Source organism: Erpetoichthys calabaricus, chromosome 4 (assembly GCF_900747795.2).
Source record: "Erpetoichthys calabaricus chromosome 4, fErpCal1.3, whole genome shotgun sequence".
Taxonomy (NCBI): Eukaryota; Metazoa; Chordata; class Cladistia; order Polypteriformes; family Polypteridae; genus Erpetoichthys; species Erpetoichthys calabaricus.
The window spans coordinates 18,644,339-18,662,552 of NC_041397.2; the positions used below are offsets into that span (position 1 = coordinate 18,644,339).

General features: G+C 38.4%; 1 protein-coding gene across 4 annotated transcripts in view; it reads left to right on the forward strand.

Annotated features, from left to right (window-relative positions):
* The window catches only part of robo2 (roundabout, axon guidance receptor, homolog 2 (Drosophila)), an 837,757-nt gene extending 820,057 nt beyond the window's left edge, over positions 1-17,700 (forward strand). For all 4 annotated transcript variants that reach the window (XM_051926308.1, XM_051926309.1, XM_051926310.1 and 1 more), the window contains 3 exons: positions 3,507-3,773; positions 10,338-10,538; positions 17,097-17,700. In XM_051926308.1, the coding sequence (XP_051782268.1) occupies positions 3,507-3,773; positions 10,338-10,538; positions 17,097-17,098 (470 nt within the window). In that variant the 3' untranslated portion in view covers positions 17,099-17,700. The remainder of the gene's footprint in view (positions 1-3,506; positions 3,774-10,337; positions 10,539-17,096) is intronic.
* Positions 17,701-18,214: the final 514 nt, after the last annotated feature.

The window sequence follows — 18,214 nt, forward strand, 5'->3', positions numbered from 1 at the left end:
GGCCATATGCAGCAGGGCGGTCGTGCAGCTCATGCGTACAGGCGCCGTTCTCATCCCCACCACCTTCGCCGTCACTTTCCCCTGGCTCTTCATATCTTAAATCATTCTTGAGGCAGATTGAAGACTTAAGTGCCAGCTTAAGTGAAAAATTAAAGAAAACGTACTAAGTAATTTCAACACAAACACTGATTTAATCAGTTTTTAACGCGAAAAGATGCCGATGAAAGAAGAGAAGCATTGGGCCGCTAGGGTGGAGAAAACAAGAGCTGCTCAGGAAGCAGCAAGCGCATCAACATCTGAGCAAATGAATGCTAAATGTACAGAGAAAGAGGATGGAAACTATAAGTCAAGTGTATTCACTGTACGTTATCGTGCAGTATGCCGTAACTGGTACAGTATATTTGTAGTCACATAGCTCTGTCATCCATCTAAACTAAAGGGAGTTCACTCTGTGGCGGTATGGCTCCTAAACTCTTCAGACCACACTTCTAGAATTTAAGCCATCTGGTGTTCCTGATAGAGAACAGCATTGAACAAAATACTGGCCACTATGGACTGGTAGCGCATCCCCACTAATGAGCAGACCTACTAGACAAAGTAGAAAAAAAGAAGATGATGGTGAAATTAAAGACCATCTTCTTTATAACACGTCCGAGGAAAACGTTAGTCACTTACTCATTCCACCACAGTGTTCTGAGAGGCACTAATGAACATTGTTTTTGCCCATAGCCATATCTTCCCATCAAGCCTATTTTCACTCGTCTGTTATGAAAAAAAAATGGCAGATTTTTTTTTAAATTGTAGTTGCACGCTGGTGTTTGCCAGCACCGACACAATGTATTTTTTGCTCTTTGCACTACGCTTTTAGGTTCTTAAAAGGAAGGCTTGCTGTTGCCACACTTGCTGGAATTCACACAACTTTTGTAAGCTTGTCCTTTTTCTAGCATCCCATGTCGGTGATGCTGAAGCTGCTCATGTGCTTGATGGTGTGCCAGCTCATGCTGTTGGTGATGCATCCCCAGGCTAATCTATCTATCTATCTATCTATCTATCTATCTATCTATCTATCTATCTATCTATCTATCTATCTATCTATCTATCTATCTATCTATCTATCTATCTATCTATCTATCTATCTATCTATCTCACACAGTAGACTACGAAGAAATAAGGCAACAAACTCGTACATTAAATGTCCTGAATAAACTGTTTAGAACAAAATTCTTGTGCCATTCTGTTTCTCTAGGTCGTCTGAATTTGGGAATCACTAATACAGACAAAATCTATAGCTGCTGAGTCTGCAGCATTGCTTGAACTGCTGTGAGCCAGGACACATCTTCCATGTCAAGGTTTATAGGCCTTGCAGCTAAATTCTTTCTCGCCTGTGGTCATTTTATTCATTTTAGGAATTAAAATAGAGACCATGACTTGTGATCTTAAAACACGCTCAGGTGTGGGAGGAATATTCAATTCATCATGGTAGGGAGAAGCTAAATCCCTTCAAAGCTTTAAAAGTTGAAGCGAGGATTTTGAATTCCATTTAAAATCCAACTGCCAGCCCATCAAGAGATTTAGCAACTGTGGAGATGTGGTTGTATTTTGTAAATTTTGATATGATCCCTGCAGCATTTTAAAATAATTGATATGTGGAAAGAAAATAAGGTGGGCTTTACTGACAGTAATGGATAGCTTATGCATAATATTAAATAAAAATGATATCAATCTTCTTGAACTGAACATATTGACCCATGATCCCTTGAACATATCACATCACCATAAGAACAATATTTCTTTATAGACGCTATATCCATAAAGAGGATACATCAAAGGGTATATCGTGTGTTCGTTCTGAGTCTTGCACTCACATAATACTTTGCAGCTTACTTTGTTCTGTATATTCACTGTTACTAAAGCAAATTCATGTCTCCATGATTATCTATCTATCTATCTATCTATCTATCTATCTATCTATCTATCTATCTATCTATCTATCTATCTATCTATCTATCTATCTATCATTTATTGCCTTTCATATCTCTCTTTTAACCTATCTATTATATAGGGCATTTCATATCGAGTATCTATCCTTCAAAATGAGTTTTTTCCTATAAACCTACAAATAATCTATAAATATTTTCCTCACATGTACTCTATAATATGTCTCATATGCATGTATTGGCCTCATCACTCTCTGAAAAATACTCCCATATAATACACAGTATTTTTGAAGCCATCCAGTTATCTGATCCAGCTAAGCTAAAGAGCCTTTCATTTAGTAGTGTGATGGCTCTTAACTTGTCAGAGGTTTAAGTGTGAATCCGGCAAATTCTTCTTTGTCTACGTGGGCTTTTCTCCGATGTGTGTGGTACATTAATTGGTGACTATCATTGTATGAAAGTGGGCAGGTGAGGTGCATAACTGCATAATTAGATAGTCTGCCGGACTGTCCACAATTGTCTATTTACACAGAAACATTGCAGTTAATGGCATTTAATGGATGCATCATGCAGTATTTATAGTTCATAGAGTATCTTATATTGTATTTCTAGATACATATCACAAGGTGGTTTATATGTTTTTCAGAATGCTACATCCAAAAAAGTATAGAGTAGCCATGGTAGTGTTCTGGAAATGTTTGTTTCGTCATTTCTTCACATATGCCTTTTTTACATGCTTATGCTTGCTGATACCATAGGCAGGACTGAAATTAAAATATGGAATATTCCTACCTGGTAAGGAAGGAGTATTATTGTGCTTAACCAAAAGTGAATTCTCCCCTGAAGCAGGGGGACCTATGGGCATAGGTGATACAGACAGTTGCCACATGTGAGTCTGTGTGCTAGTGCCATACACATGCAGAAGTGACCCGTACTTGCATAGTTGCTCCAAAAAAGGATGCTTAAATGGAGTGTGATATTTATTGGATCATGGGGTGACAGCTGAGGTCAATGTGGCCCTGGTTTCATCAATTTCCTACCTTCTAATGCTAAATTCTTGTCCATTGAAATGATCCTTTGACTTTCCTTTAAAGTTTCCATTTACTTTTTGTACTAAATTGCATCGCAACTCCAGCCACCATCAGCAACTTTCAAACAGTGGTATTTTAATCCTCGACATTACTTCCATATCAGAGAGGCCTCTGACACCCCATGAAAGAACTAGTGTAGTTCTTTCCCTTGATACGGTTTCCTCCCACTGTCCAAAGAAATGCAGGTTAGGTGAATTCACGACCCTAAATTGGCCCTAGTGTGTGTTTGGTGTACGGGTGACTTGTATGTGTGTGTGTTCAGCCTACGATGGAGTGGCACCCTATCCAGGGTTTGTTTCTGCCTTGCGCCCTTTGCTAAATAGAATTGGCTCCCAAACCCAAAACCCCCTATTATTCTAGTCTGGATTGAGCAGGTTAGAAAAAAAGGATATACTGTATATCTAAGAAATTAAGTAATGAAAATGATCATTCTCAAACAAGTTAAATGATTATAATTTTGGATTATCTTTTTTTATAGATCTCCCTCCACCTCCAGATCCACCTCCTTGTCAAGTGTCTAGATTACATTCTAGTTCTGGGCAGAGGACAGGAAGCACAGGGGGGCCTACAGAAAAGAAAGCAAGCTCCCTCGAAAGACAACAAGTCTCCAACTTAGAAGACAAGAGTTCATTGGAGCGCCAAACTAGAACATCACTTGAGAGGCAAAGGCATGGCCAGGAACGTGGAGGGTCAATGGAGCGCAATGATGACCTTAGAAGACACCATAAGCAAGCACTTGTATCAGGTAGATGAACTTCATCATTTGCCCATCAACTGTGACGCACATCAGCCCAAAATTTTATGACGATAATATGCATTAACAAATACAGAAAGAAACAAGTTAGAAAATGTACATATCATAACAGTCAAATGTGTTTGGGGACTTACCTAACAGTTTCGAACTTGGGGCATTTTTGATTTTTGCTCATTGGCTTTAAATACAAATATAAAATATATTCACTAGTTGAGGTCGCACCGAATGTATTCCTGATTTAAAAAACAAATCATTAATGCTTTGTAAATGGATTTTTATAAGTTAAAACAAATTAGTGCATGCTGTTCAATATCAAGGAAAGTCTAAATTTCCTGACAAATTTACCTTTAAAAAAAAGAGAAAATCAAATATGGCAACATTTTTTGGGCAACTGTTATATATTAATTTTAAACTCCGGATGAAATTACAAAATTTGTGTTCTCTACAATAAATAAATTCAGACTTTAAATGTATTAAAGTACCATTTCCTCAAAGGTAAGAGAAGTATAATTTTCCAGTTTTTCCATCTTGCCTGAAGAAGGGGCCTAAGTTGCCTTGAAAGCTTACATATTGTAATCTTTTTAGTTAGCCAATAAAAGGGGTCATTTTGCTTGGCTTTTCTCTACATTCATAATGGCTAACACGGTACAACACCCTAGTACTACAGTTTTTCCACAGTAATTTTATAAAGGACATTTGAAAGTTTTGGTGTATGCAGTCTGTGAATGTGATGGTACAGATTTACATTAAGTAAATTATATCCAAATTTACAAGTGGAAAAAATTCACTAAACGTACTAATTCACTGTACTATAAAATGTAATGGCTTCTCCCCGGGGAGGGAGATTTAGTTGAATTGCCAATATATACACAAGGTTTTAAGTCTGTAATCTCTTTATACAGCACCCTGCTGTATTTAACTCCTAACGACTCTGAAGTGCACCAATTTCCGCTTTGTATACTTTCTTTCTTTCGTTCTTTCTTTCGTTCTTTCTTTCTTTCTTTCTTTCTTTCTTTCTTTCTTTCTTTCTTTCTTTCTTGAGCTTCTACAAACTGCAAAATTCCCCCTGGGGTCATATAAAGTTCTATCTATCTATCTATCTATCTATCTATCTATCTATCTATCTATCTATCTATCTATCTATCTATCTATCTATCTATCTATCTATCTATCTATCTATCTATCTATCTGTTGTAACAAAGTCGCTATATTGCACCCAACCTGGCACAGACTCACACGGAGGCACGTGTAAAAACACAAAAGACTTTTATTTTTCTTCACCTGTGTGGCACGTCTTCCCCGTAATCCCAAACACAAACACACACGATACAGCGCTCTTTCTCTTCCTCCACCACTCCTCCCTGGCAACCTCGTCCTCCTCCTCCCGATTCTGACTGCCGGAGTGGTGGCTGCTGGCCCATTTTATAGTTCACTCAGAAGTGCTCCAGGTGCTTGATTGCTGTGTTCCGGCTGCACTTCCGGGTGTGGTGAATACGTCGCCTATACGGGCTCAGGCGTCCCAGCTGCAGCACCCCCTGACGCTGCCTGCGGGACCCAACAGGGCTGCACCCAACTCCAATTCCCATGGAGCCCAACAGGAAACCGAGGCACCACTCCAACCCAGGGGGATGGCCATCTAGCATCCAGGGGAGGTATTGCACCATCCAGGGCTGCTCCCCCTAGTGCCTTTCATATCTATCTATCTATCTATCTATCTATCTATCTATCTATCTATCTATCTATCTATCTATCTATCTATCTATCTATCTATCTATCTATTATATAGTGCCTTTACTATCTATCTATCTATCTATCTATCTATCTATCTATCTATCTATCTATCTATCTATCTATCTATCTATCTATCTATCTATCTATCTGTTATATAGTGCCTTTACTATCTATCTATCTATCTATCTATCTATCTATCTATCTATCTATCTATCTATCTATCTATCTATCTATCTATCTATTATAGACAACGAGAGGCGATGTCCCACCCCGCTGCCTAGGGCTCCAAATCGGCTTCAACCAGCACTGTACAATAGATAAATAGTAATATGTGTGGCTCTGTTCTAATTTTGTTAAAACACTTTTGTGTTCATGAATTTCTTTATGTGAAATCATTCTTGCATGTGAGTGCACTGTGATGCTAGTTTCGAACATCTGATAGCAATGTGTAGTTTAGAAAATTTTACATGTTGAGAGACATTTCCTTTAAAAATTATTCAGTAATCCACTATGCTATGCAGAAATCAGATAGATCAACTGTTCATTTTATTTAAATTAACAGTGGCACATTTTTAATTAACGTTAGAAAAAACAATAATACATTTAAATGTAAATGTCATTCATTTAATAAAGATAATTGAGTGAAATCTGCAAACAGAATAAAATTCTGTAAACTTGTTGTATAAAAGTAAGCCAAGATAGCACCTCTGATTACATTTTTTTTTCATTATTTTGCAGAATTTCAACCTACCTCAAATTTTCTAAGGCAGCAAATCGAATGAAAAAAAATCTATAAACCGCAGTGTTTAAAATCTTGTTACAGGAGCTGAGCAGTTTTAAGATCATCTGTGTAGCGACTGTTAACGGAGACATTTCATAGCAACAGGAATTGGCTGTAAGATGTCAGCCTCTCCCTGTTTATTGAACTTCTGAAACAGCAGTTGTTAATCGTTGAGCTGTTGAGTGTCCCAATTTACACATAAAGCTGCTGTATTATATCTGTTCACCAGAGCAGATAGTAGTTAGAAACAAACAAAAATCAAGAACTTTCTTTGACAAAACTGTCTGTAAATCAATTAAAATTTAATTGCTGTGTATCAAAATTTTCTGGTAAAAATATTTGTTCAATAAACATGCTTGGTGAAATTTGTTTCATGAACTACAGTATCATCATCAGATATTGTTCTTATCGCATCAGAAGATTTTTTTTTTCCTAAATAAAATTTGCTTTGCCTTTTTTTTTTGAAAAAAAAAAAAAAAAATCGGACAATGGGATAAGGAAAATGTTCTTGACAAGATATCTTAAAAAAAAGCTAAATAGTTTTAAATACAAATTTTGTGATAAATCAAATAAACCCTCCAATAAAGGAAACAAAATTCATGGCTTGATATAAAAACTTTTCAGTTGCTTTGATTTGCTCGGATTTCATTTTTTGCAATACAGAAGTGGTTGTTCTTAAATGTTTTATAGGGAGATTCTAAATGGCGGGGCCCCTGAGTTATGATGTGCTACTCACATAATGATGAAGCAATAAAAACAAAATAAATACAGCGCATATCTTCATAGATCTGTAAATGAATTAATTTCTTCTTGCAAACACAAATCGACACGCCGCTCCATATTGGTAAAGGTATCCACAAGTATTGTAGGGTTGATGGCAGCAATTTCCTGTTCAATGTTTCGCTCTAATTGTTCCAGTGTATGAGGCTTGTTCTTGTACACTTTTCCTTTCAGTGCTCCTCAAAGGAAGAAATCCGGAGGTGACAAGTCTGGGAAACGAGGTGGCCATAGGCCCTTAGGAATGACCCGACTGCCAAAGAACAGTTCAATTTGTGCCATGGTGCGAGCCAGGTTGCCTCATCTTGCTGGAAATAACCTACACTGATCTCATGGTCATCCAGTTCATTCACAAATAAGTTAAAAAGAACGCCATGCCTCACTTGTTCGTACATTTACCCAGGAATACTGTGATCTTTATTTCGCTTGGATTGCTTCATCATTAAGACAGTAATACATCATAACTCGGGGCCAAACCCATTAGAATTACCATGCATCTTTGCCAGTGTTTTTCAACCAGTGTGCCACAGCACAGTGGTGCACCATGTGAGGTACCCAGGTGTGCCATGGAAATAATAGGGTAGCGTAACCTGGGTCTGAACCTGAGCGGGACAAGCTTCTCTGGTAGTCGAGACCTGACTGAGGAGGACAGGACTACCTGGAGAAGCTGGCATAAAAGCAGCTCCATGATTGCTATGCTGCAGTCTCAGCACTTTGAGAACTTCAGACACATCTCCAGGCTGCTAGAGTTCATCTGCATGGCTGTGTGGGTCGTCAACAAGTCTCAAAGAGCTGGTCAATAGTGAGCATACAAGTTGCCTCTGAGACAGAGAGGGGTGGGAATAAGGACGAAGCAGCTGGCACATGCCAGCAGAGTTCTCACTGAGTGCCGTGTCTGTGAATGCTGATCTCAGAGCTGCTTGGTTACTGGCTTCTCCAGTAGTTCCACCCCTTCAGACAGTTGCGCACATGTATGAGATACAATATGTTTATGTTGTCACAATAAGACACAGGTAACATCAAAGGTTTGGGGCATCCACCCGTATAATATCCCTGGCTGCAAAAATGGGTAATTTTGATTAGTTGTGAATGGTACAACGTCCAAAACAGAACTGATTTGACAGTGAGATCATGGTGGCTATAAAGGCCACTACAGGAAGTGACGTCCTCTGGACCAGAAGTGATGTCCGCAATAGCGCCGGAACCTGGTGGGATTTCCCATGGATGGTCTGCAGAGGATTGCGAGAGAGAGTTGGGGAAGCTCGCCACCCCCTGGTCTGGTGTGGTACTACTATTATTCAGTCCCTCTAGCTGCTTCCCAATCACACGTGTGTGACAGAGTTTAGTAAGACAGTAGTGTGCCTTGGTTTTTTTGGTTACAAAAAGTGTGCCACCCAAGAAAAAAGGTTGGGAAACACTGATCTTTACTAAAGTAATATAAAGGCAGAGAGAGCATAAAGATTTGTGGCACCCTGTAGGCAAACACAAAATAACAAATGGATTAACATTCATTTTCAAAATAACACCTTCCAGACGTGAGTCTAGCAGCAAACTGTTGACAGATGGCGGAGGAGCCAGTTAAGGGTCAATGGAGAGGAACGGGAGAGTCCTGGCAACTGGAAACTGGAAGAGATATCATGACTCTCTTGATCATTGTATCTGCAGATTAAAAAAGAGGAGAGACGTTAGCTGACAGCGCCAACTCTTATTCAGGAGTAGAACTACAGCAGAAGAGTAGCCCTTAGGTTGTTTCTTGAATGCATACATGTGACGCTAATATGCGGTCATCCAGGAGCTCTACACAACACAAAAAAGCCTAATTTTTTATTGAAAATTCCATCCATCCATCCATTGTCTCCCGCTTATCCGAAGTCGGGTCGCGGGGGCAGCAGCTTGAGCAGAGATGCCCAGACTTCCCTCTCCCCGGCCACTTCTTCTAGCTCTTCCGGGAGAATCCCAAGGCGTTCCCAGGCCAGTCGAGAGACATAGTCCCTCCAGCATGTCCTGGGTCTTCCCCGGGGCCTCCTCCCGGTCGGACGTGCCCGGAACACCTCACCAGGGAGGCATCCAGGAGGCATCCTGATTAGATGCCCGAGCCACCTCATCTGACTCCTCTCATTGCGGAGGAGCAGCGGCTCTACTCTGAGCCTCTCCCAGATGACTGAGCTTCTCACACTATCTTTAAGGGAAAGCCCAGACACCCTGCGGAGGAAACTCATTTCAGCCGCTTGTATTCGCGATCTCGTTCTTTCGGTCACTGCCCATAGTTCATGACCATAGGTGAGGGTAGGAACATAGATCGACTGGTAAATTGAGAGCTTCGCCTTGCGGCTCAGCTCCTTTCTCACCACGACTGACCAATGCAGCGCCCGCATTGTCATTTTAAAATTTTTACAATTTTTCACAGACACACGTACTGACATCGTGCTAAAATCATCTTATCTTGACATTTTGAACATTGTAGAATCCGGTTCGAGAATTTACTTGATAACAAAGTTTTGACCCCGTTGCCAACTTCAGTTTTCCTTGGAAATAAAAAACGCACAGATACACACAGGATGTGCAAACTACACACATACAGGTGCAGGATTTGAACCTCGACTACTGGATCCATGAGGTAGCAATTCTAACAAATGTACCACTGTGCCACATGCCACCCCTTTAAATGTATGCTAGTAATAGCCAGATAGATAGATAGATAGATAGATAGATAGATAGATAGATAGATAGATAGATAGATAGATAGATAGATAGATAGATAGATAGATAGATAGATAGATAGATAGATAGATAGATAGATAGATAGATAGATAGATAGATATGAAATATGTATAGGTAGATATACCTTTCGCCATTTGTAATAGCCTGGCTAATATTACCAATATACTGTGAATGTCTGTGGTGGGTAGGCACCCTGCCCAGGATTGGTTCCTGCCTTGTGCCCTGTATTGGCTGGGATTGGCTCCAGCGGACCCCCGTGACCCTGTGCTCGGATTCAGCGGGTTGGAAAGTGGATGGATGGATGTGAATGTTATACTATAATAAAAGCAATAACGTCGGCACCCAAATATGGCTTCTTTTTTTATTAACACTGGTAGTCTTTTTCAAAGCATTAGGTCTCTAGTTTCTACATTAAGTTTATTCTGAAGTTGTAATGGATACATTTAGTAAAAAATCACCAGCTACCCCTAGATTTTATACACTTTATAGACTTTCTGCCCCATTTCTCATAGCTGACTGAAGCTTTTGTTTTGTTTTATTTGTAGAAGAAGCATTAGTCCCATACAGTAAGCCAAGCTTCCCTTCCCCAGGGGGACACAGTTCTTCAGGGACATCATCTTCAAAGGGATCAACGGGACCTCGGAAAGGCGAGGCAACCAGGCTGCCACATCAGCGTAACATCACCGACCTCCTGGATCAAGGACACATGGGAACAAACAGCCAGGGCCAGTATCCTGGAGAATTGTGTAAGTATGTTAAGCCAGAGACATATTACCAAGCCGTCAGCATTGTCATGTTCTGAGTGATGTAAAGGAGAGAGACAATGGCTGACATTGATTTCAGGGCTAACATCCTTTTGATTCCATTCTGGCTATTATGTCTTAGTTGATTCCTTAAATGTCTCCTTGTATTCCTCTGTCAAGATAAAATAAATCAGAAGCGTTCTACTACTATGTAAGTTTAATGAATTCTCCACTGAAAACACATTGGCCTTGATAGACAGAAAAAGAAATAATCAGCCTTTTGAAAGTACGGGGAAATTCTATTCATATTTTTTAAAAGGAGGATGCAAAAGTCTTCAAAACACATTGTTATCTAGTTATGCTGTTGTGCTTATTGGGGCTGACAGCACCTACGAGATTCTATTCAGAATGACTTTATTATTTTTACTTTTGGTACATAAAAGGCAGACCGAGTATTCTAGCTTGACATAGATCTACTACAACTATTGATTATAAAATATCCATCCATCCATTTTCCAACCCGCTGAATCCGAACACAGGGTCACGGGGGTCTGCTGGAGCCAATCCCAGCCAACACAGGGCACAAGGCAGGAACCAATCCCGGGCAGGGTGCCAACCCACCGCAGGACACACACACACACACCCACACACCAAGCACACACTAGGGCCAATTTAGAATCACCAATCCACCTAACCTGCATGTCTTTGGACTGTGGGAGGAAACCCACGCAGACACGGGGAGAACATGCAAACTCCACGCAGGGAGGACCCAGGAAGCGAACCCGGGTCTCCTAACTGCGAGGCAGCAGCGCTACCACTGCGCCACCGTGCCGCCCTATTATAAAATATTTTACCTTGAAATAGAGTAGCTCAGCTGAAGTAGGGGTACATTATGTAATTGCTCAGGGTACAGTAAAAACTAGTGAAACAAAAACACTTACAGTAGAGCTTCAGGAGATGGAGATTTATAGTTCACAATGAGATTTTACACACAATTGGTTAGGCTCTGCTCAAAGGTTTATTAAAAAGAAATGTCATCCCTGAAACCAATTAGAGCTTTTTTTTTTTTTTTTTGCAAATGCATTCTGTTTTTACATGTAACAGTTATTTGTTTCCTTTTCGCAAGTTATTTGCAGTAAATTCTTCATTTCTGTCACACGACAGCTGGTAAATGGAAAGGTTGAATGGAGGACACCGATGCTTGATCCCATTTCTCTGCTGTTAGTCATAATTCACAGTCTTGATCCCACTACTGTCAATTACAAACTGGAATGCAGAAGTTAGATTTGTTGTATTTATTAAAAGGCTCCATAGAGGTAGCAGAGGCTAACTGCAGTTTTGTAATCTCTTTATCGATTGCTGCCTCGCATCGTTACTCACAGCATCACATATACAGAAAGTATAACGAGCAGGCTAAATCACTGCAGAATAATTGCAAGGTTACTTGTACAGATTGTCGGGAAGATTATAATGAAAAGGTTAAAGGTGTTTCCATACCTCAAACCTGAAAGTCGACTCTTTTTTACTAGAACATTTTCATATGTTTCCTAATCTAAAAAGCCTTTTAACATACAAAAAAAACAACCTTATTAGATATAGAAGATGTTGGAGTTTGTTAAATCCCAGCCTGGTCACTAGCAGCACTATATATAGTACAGACAGACAGATAGATAGATAGATTTATTCAAATAACAAGTATAATAATTAAAAAATATTACCTTAATATACAAGCCTTACATGTTAAATAAAACTGCATTTCCAACACTAAATATGTATAAACACACATTGTTCCCATTCTTCAAATTAATTTTCTTAACTACACCTCTTACCCCAACAAATATTATTAAATACAAAGTTTAAAACTTAACCACCGCTACTTTTCCATGTCACTCCTCCAATTCCACACTTAATTAAAAATGAAACTAATCGAAATGTCCAGCAATAACCAATTTCATGACTGACACACATCAATATTTTCCTATAATTATCAGTTCAGCACCATTTCACACCCCTGCCATGCTGTCATACACAGTGCTGTCCCACTCTCCACATTTCATGTTAATCAGTAGGTACATTCAAGTTGCAGTCAGCTTTTAATCAGAACTTTGGACAGTAGCAGTGCATTAGTCACCATGAGATTTTTTCTTTGTTTCTCCTTGTTTTCAGTTTTTCTAGTTTAGCTTGTCCTAACAGGACATTTCTGTCATGCAGTTATTTTTTGATTATGCCAAAAATAAAGCAAACTCTCAAGGATTCTATTTCCAACCATTAAAAAAATCTAAGAAAATGCACAGAGGCTTCAACCTTTCACACTGATTAGTTTCTGAAACACTAATTTCATCAAGATACAGTAGACAGACAGACAGACAGACAGACAGACAGACAGACAGACAGACAGACAGACAGACAGACAGACAGACAGATAGATAGATAGATAGATAGATAGATAGATAGATAGATAGATAGATAGATAGATAGATAGATAGGAAAGGCACTATATAATAGATAGATAGATAGATAGATAGATAGATAGATAGATAGATAGATAGATAGATAGATAGATAGATAGATAGATAGATAGATAGATAGATAGATAGATAGATAGATAGATAGATAGATAGATAGATATGAAATATGGTGTATAGGTAGATACCCCTTTCGCCATTTGTTTTCCATTCTGGTACACAATAGAAGGCACTAAGGTCAAAAGCTTTTTGGTGTGAGGAGATGAGGAAACAGACATAAGACAATAAAAAGAAGTGGGATGTCAATACAAAAGGAAGGAAGGAGTTAAAGGAGGGAAGTTGAAAATGGTATTAAATTGACAGATGAATGAGTGTGTGACATCTGAATATAAAAAAGACAGAAGGCTAGTGGAAATATAGGTAATGAAATTCAAAGTGATGTTAGAAGCAGAAGGATGAATGCAATATATACAGTGGTGTGAAAAACTATTTGCCCCCTTCCTGATTTCTTATTCTTTTGCATGTTTGTCACACAAAATGTTTCTGATCATCAAACACATTTAACCATTAGTCAAATATAACACAAGTAAACACTAAATGCAGTTTTTAAATGATGGTTTTTATTATTTAGGGAGAAAAAAAATCCAAACCTACATGGCCCTGTGTGAAAAAGTAATTGCCCCCTTGTTAAAAAATAACCTAACTGTGGTGTATCACACCTGAGTTCAATTTCCGTAGCCACCCCCAGGCCTGATTACTGCCACACCTGTTTCAATCAAGAAATCACTTAAATAGGAGCTGCCTGACACAGAGAAGTAGACCAAAAGCACCTCAAAAGCTAGACATCATGCCAAGATCCAAAGAAATTCAGGAACAAATGAGAACAGAAGTAATTGAGATCTATCAGTCTGGTAAAGGTTATAAAGCCATTTCTAAAGCTTTGGGACTCCAGCGAACCACAGTGAGAGCCATTATCCACAAATGGCAAAAACATGGAACAGTGGTGAACCTTCCCAGGAGTGGCCGGCCGACCAAAATTACCCCAAGAGCGCAGAGACGACTCATCCGAGAGGTCACAAAAGACCCCAGGACAACGTCTAAAAAACTGCAGGCCTCACTTGCCTCAATTAAGGTCAGTGTTCACGACTCCACCATAAGAAAGAGACTGGGCAAAAACGGCCTGCATGGCAGATTTCCATGACGTAAACCACTGTTAAGCAAAAGGAACATTAGGGCTCGTCTCAATTTTGCTAAGAAACATCTCAATGATTGCCAAGACTTTTGGGAAAATACCTTGTGGACTGATGAGTCAAAAGTTGAACTTTTTGGAAGGCAAATGTCCCGTTACATCTGGCGTAAAAGGAACACAGCATTTCAGAAAAAGAACATCATACCAACAGTAAAATATGGTGGTGGTAGTGTGATGGTCTGGGGTTGTTTTGCTGCTTCAGGACCTGGAAGGCTTGCTGTGATAGATGGAACCATGAATTCTACTGTCTACCAAAAATCCTGAAGGAGAATGTCCGGCCATCTGTTCGTCAACTCAAGCTGAAGCGATCTTGGGTGCTGCAACAGGACAATGACCCAAAACACACCAGCAAATCCACCTCTGAATGGCTGAAGAAAAACAAAATGAAGACTTTGGAGTGGCCTAGTCAAAGTCCTGACCTGAATCCAATTGAGATGCTATGGCATGACCTTAAAAAGGCGGTTCATGCTAGAAAACCCTCAAATAAAGCTGAATTACAACAATTTTGCAAAGATGAGTGGGCCAAAATTCCTCCAGAGCGCTGTAAAAGACTCATTGCAAGTTATCGCAAACGCTTGATTGCAGTTATTGCTGCTAAGGGTGGCCCAACCAGTTATTAGGTTCAGGGGGCAATTACTTTTTCACACAGGGCCATGTAGGTTTGGATTTTTTTTTCTCCCTAAATAATAAAAACCACCATTTACAAACTGCATTTTGTGTTTACTTGTGTTATTTTTGACTAATGGTTAAATGTGTTTGATGATCAGAAACATTTTGTGTGACAAACATGCAAAAGAATAAGAAATCAGGAAGGGGGCAAATAGTTTTTCACACCACTGTATATATATATATATATATATATATATATATATATATATATATATATATATATATATATATATATATACAGTATAGTGTATATATATAAATATATATATACATATATATATATATATATATATATATATATATATATATATATATATATATATATATATATATATATATATATATATTTATAAATATATATATATATATATATAAGTGGAAAGGTTAAATGGAGGACACCAATGCTTGATCACATTTCTCTGCTGTTAGTCATAATTCACAGTCTTGATCCCTCTACTGTCAATTACAAACTAGAATGCAGAAGTTAGATTTGTTGTATTTATTAAAAGGCTGAAGCATTCTGGAACCATATATATATATATATATATATATATATATATATATATATATATATATATATATATATATGCAATATATGGTGAAAATGAATTATATTCCTTTATTTCATTAGAAGTCTGCTTATGGCACACACCAGCAGGCTCTGGTAGGAATCTCCTCTCTTTCTCTCATGCAGGGGTTGAATTCTGGTTTGTTAAGTGTGACTTGAGTGTATGGAATGTTGTTTTCTTCAAATGAAATGAATAAAATTAAAAAACAAAATTGATCTTCATTTAAACTGTTTCTTTAGATAAAGGTGATGTAATTGAAACAAAACAATTCAAATTAGATTTTGCAATCATTTATTCAATGAATAATGAACAGATATGTCATTTCCATCTGTGGGAAAAGTAAGCCCCCTCCTGGCACTAATAGCGGGTGTTACCCCCTCAAGTAGGCATTTCCTAGAACTTTCTAGCAGTCTCTGACATCTACTGGGGGGAGTTTTTCCTGCTCCTCTATGCTGAATTCTTTCAGCTGTGTGATGTTTGATGGGCTGTCTTGTATGCACAGCCCATTTCAAATCTCCCCACTGCATCTTGGTGGGATTCAGATTCAGGCTTTAACTTGGCCATTCTAGAACCATCCATTTCTTTCTTTACAACCATACCTTGGTAGGTTTACTGGTATCTTTAGGGTAATTGTCATGTTGCAAGGTCAGCTTTTGGGTTGAGCTTCAATCTTCTGATAGATAGTCTCGTATTATCCTCAAGCATTCTCCGGTACAATAATGAATTCATAGAGGATTCTGTGATGGCAAGCTGCCCAAGCCTTGATGCAATAAAGTAGCCCCAAACCATAACATTTCCATCACTATGCTTTACAGTTGGTATCAGGTTGTTCAGGTCAAAAAGCTGTCTTTGGTTTACACCCAATATGTCTTCTGGTACTGTGGCCAAATACCTCTGTTTGCCTCATCTATCTGAAGCACACTGTTCTAGAAGTCCTAGCCTTTGTATAGGTGTTCATCAGCAAACTTTTGTCTTGTCCTCATGTTCTTTGTGGTTTCCTCCTGACACACCTCCAGTGCTTAAAGGGAAACCAAATTGCTGACGGCACTCTATGTTGACACACTAGCCTTCGATCGAAGAGCAGGGTTGGGTGAGTCCCAACAGAATTGGACTGTGGGAGGAAACCCATGCAGACATGGGGAGAACATGCAAACTCCACGCAGGGAGGACCCAGGAAGCGAACCCGGGTCTCCTAACTGCAAGGCAGCAGCACTACCCACTGCGCCACCAATTTGCATTTCAGTTATTTAAGTTATACAATGAACTAAAAATTGTAAATGTGGCATGATATTTGTTATATTGTACCACTTTTATCCATAGATATTGTTTAAATGAAGATCAAATCTTGTTACGCCCCCATATGATCAAAAAGAAAAAAAAAACATTTCATGGAGTGTCTTTAGTTTTTCACATGACGATAGATGTCTGTCATGATCCTGTTATCCTCAGTTCAGCATCACGAACAAGCCTTCACATGGAATTCAAATGTATGAAATGAACAGGCAAAGCAAATGCCAGGATGAATAGTAAGAGCTTCCAAATGTTACAGACGACAAGCTGACTTGCGGGAATAACTCATTTGATTTCTGTTGTTTTCTTTTTCCTGCAGAGTAAACCGAAAAGGAGGCCAATTCTGAATCGACATGGTCTGATCTCAAAGAAGAGATGACACCAGTTGGTGCAATGAACATTTTCTTTATTTATGTACTATTGAGAAACAAAAAACCAGAAATCTGTAAATGTGATGTAAAGACACACAGACACACATATCCCACAGATGATTTTCTTATGCTTTTTTTGTCCTCCTCAAAAACACCTCCCACCTTAACTATTTCTTGTCAGGAGAAAACAAAGAAAAAATGTATCTAAAGAGAAAGAAAAAAAGGATTACCCTCAGATGCAAAGGGATTTTGTTTCTGTAAATATTATTTTTTTTTCTTTTTGCATTGCTATGCAAGCTCACTTCTTTTTAGCTTTTTTCATATGATACTGTCTGTTTTTATTCGTCGGATGTATTATATGTGAATTAATAGGCTGTGGTGCCATAAAATAATTGTTTTTATTGTATGACATTTTTATGTTTGTTTGTTTAATGTTTTGCACTGCAATTTTTTGGTGATAAGCACAAAACCTTAACTCCTTGTGACATGAAGAAATCCAGATGAATTGTGAAGGGAGTTCATGTACTGTAAACTATTAAAAGAAAAGAACACCGATTTGGAAAGAGCCTTATTGCCTTTCACTCTCCCAGTCCTCTAAGACACTTCTGTTGTGCACCCCTTTAAACAGATAATCCAAAATAATGAGCGGAAACTAACTTTTATAAAAGCAAGGGTAACCTTTAGCAGTACAGACTGGATTGGCATATGTAGCCAGCTTGAAACATCTGGGCATATGTTGAGGGGCTGTCAAAAGGCTTGAGCTCAGTACTGGAAAAAGATTAACCATTAGTGAAGGAGGATGTGATATTAAATAGTATCAGCCTGTGTGGTACAAAGGGTATAAAATTCAATAATTAACTTATAACAATTTTAATAATACTTATCTGGTATATATGATTATGATCACACTTTTAACATATTTCAATTTACACTTTCAAAATGCACACATACCTATATTGGATATATTCCATATTAATATATATATATATATATATATATATATATATATATATATATATATATATATATATATATATATATATATATATATATATATTTATATGTG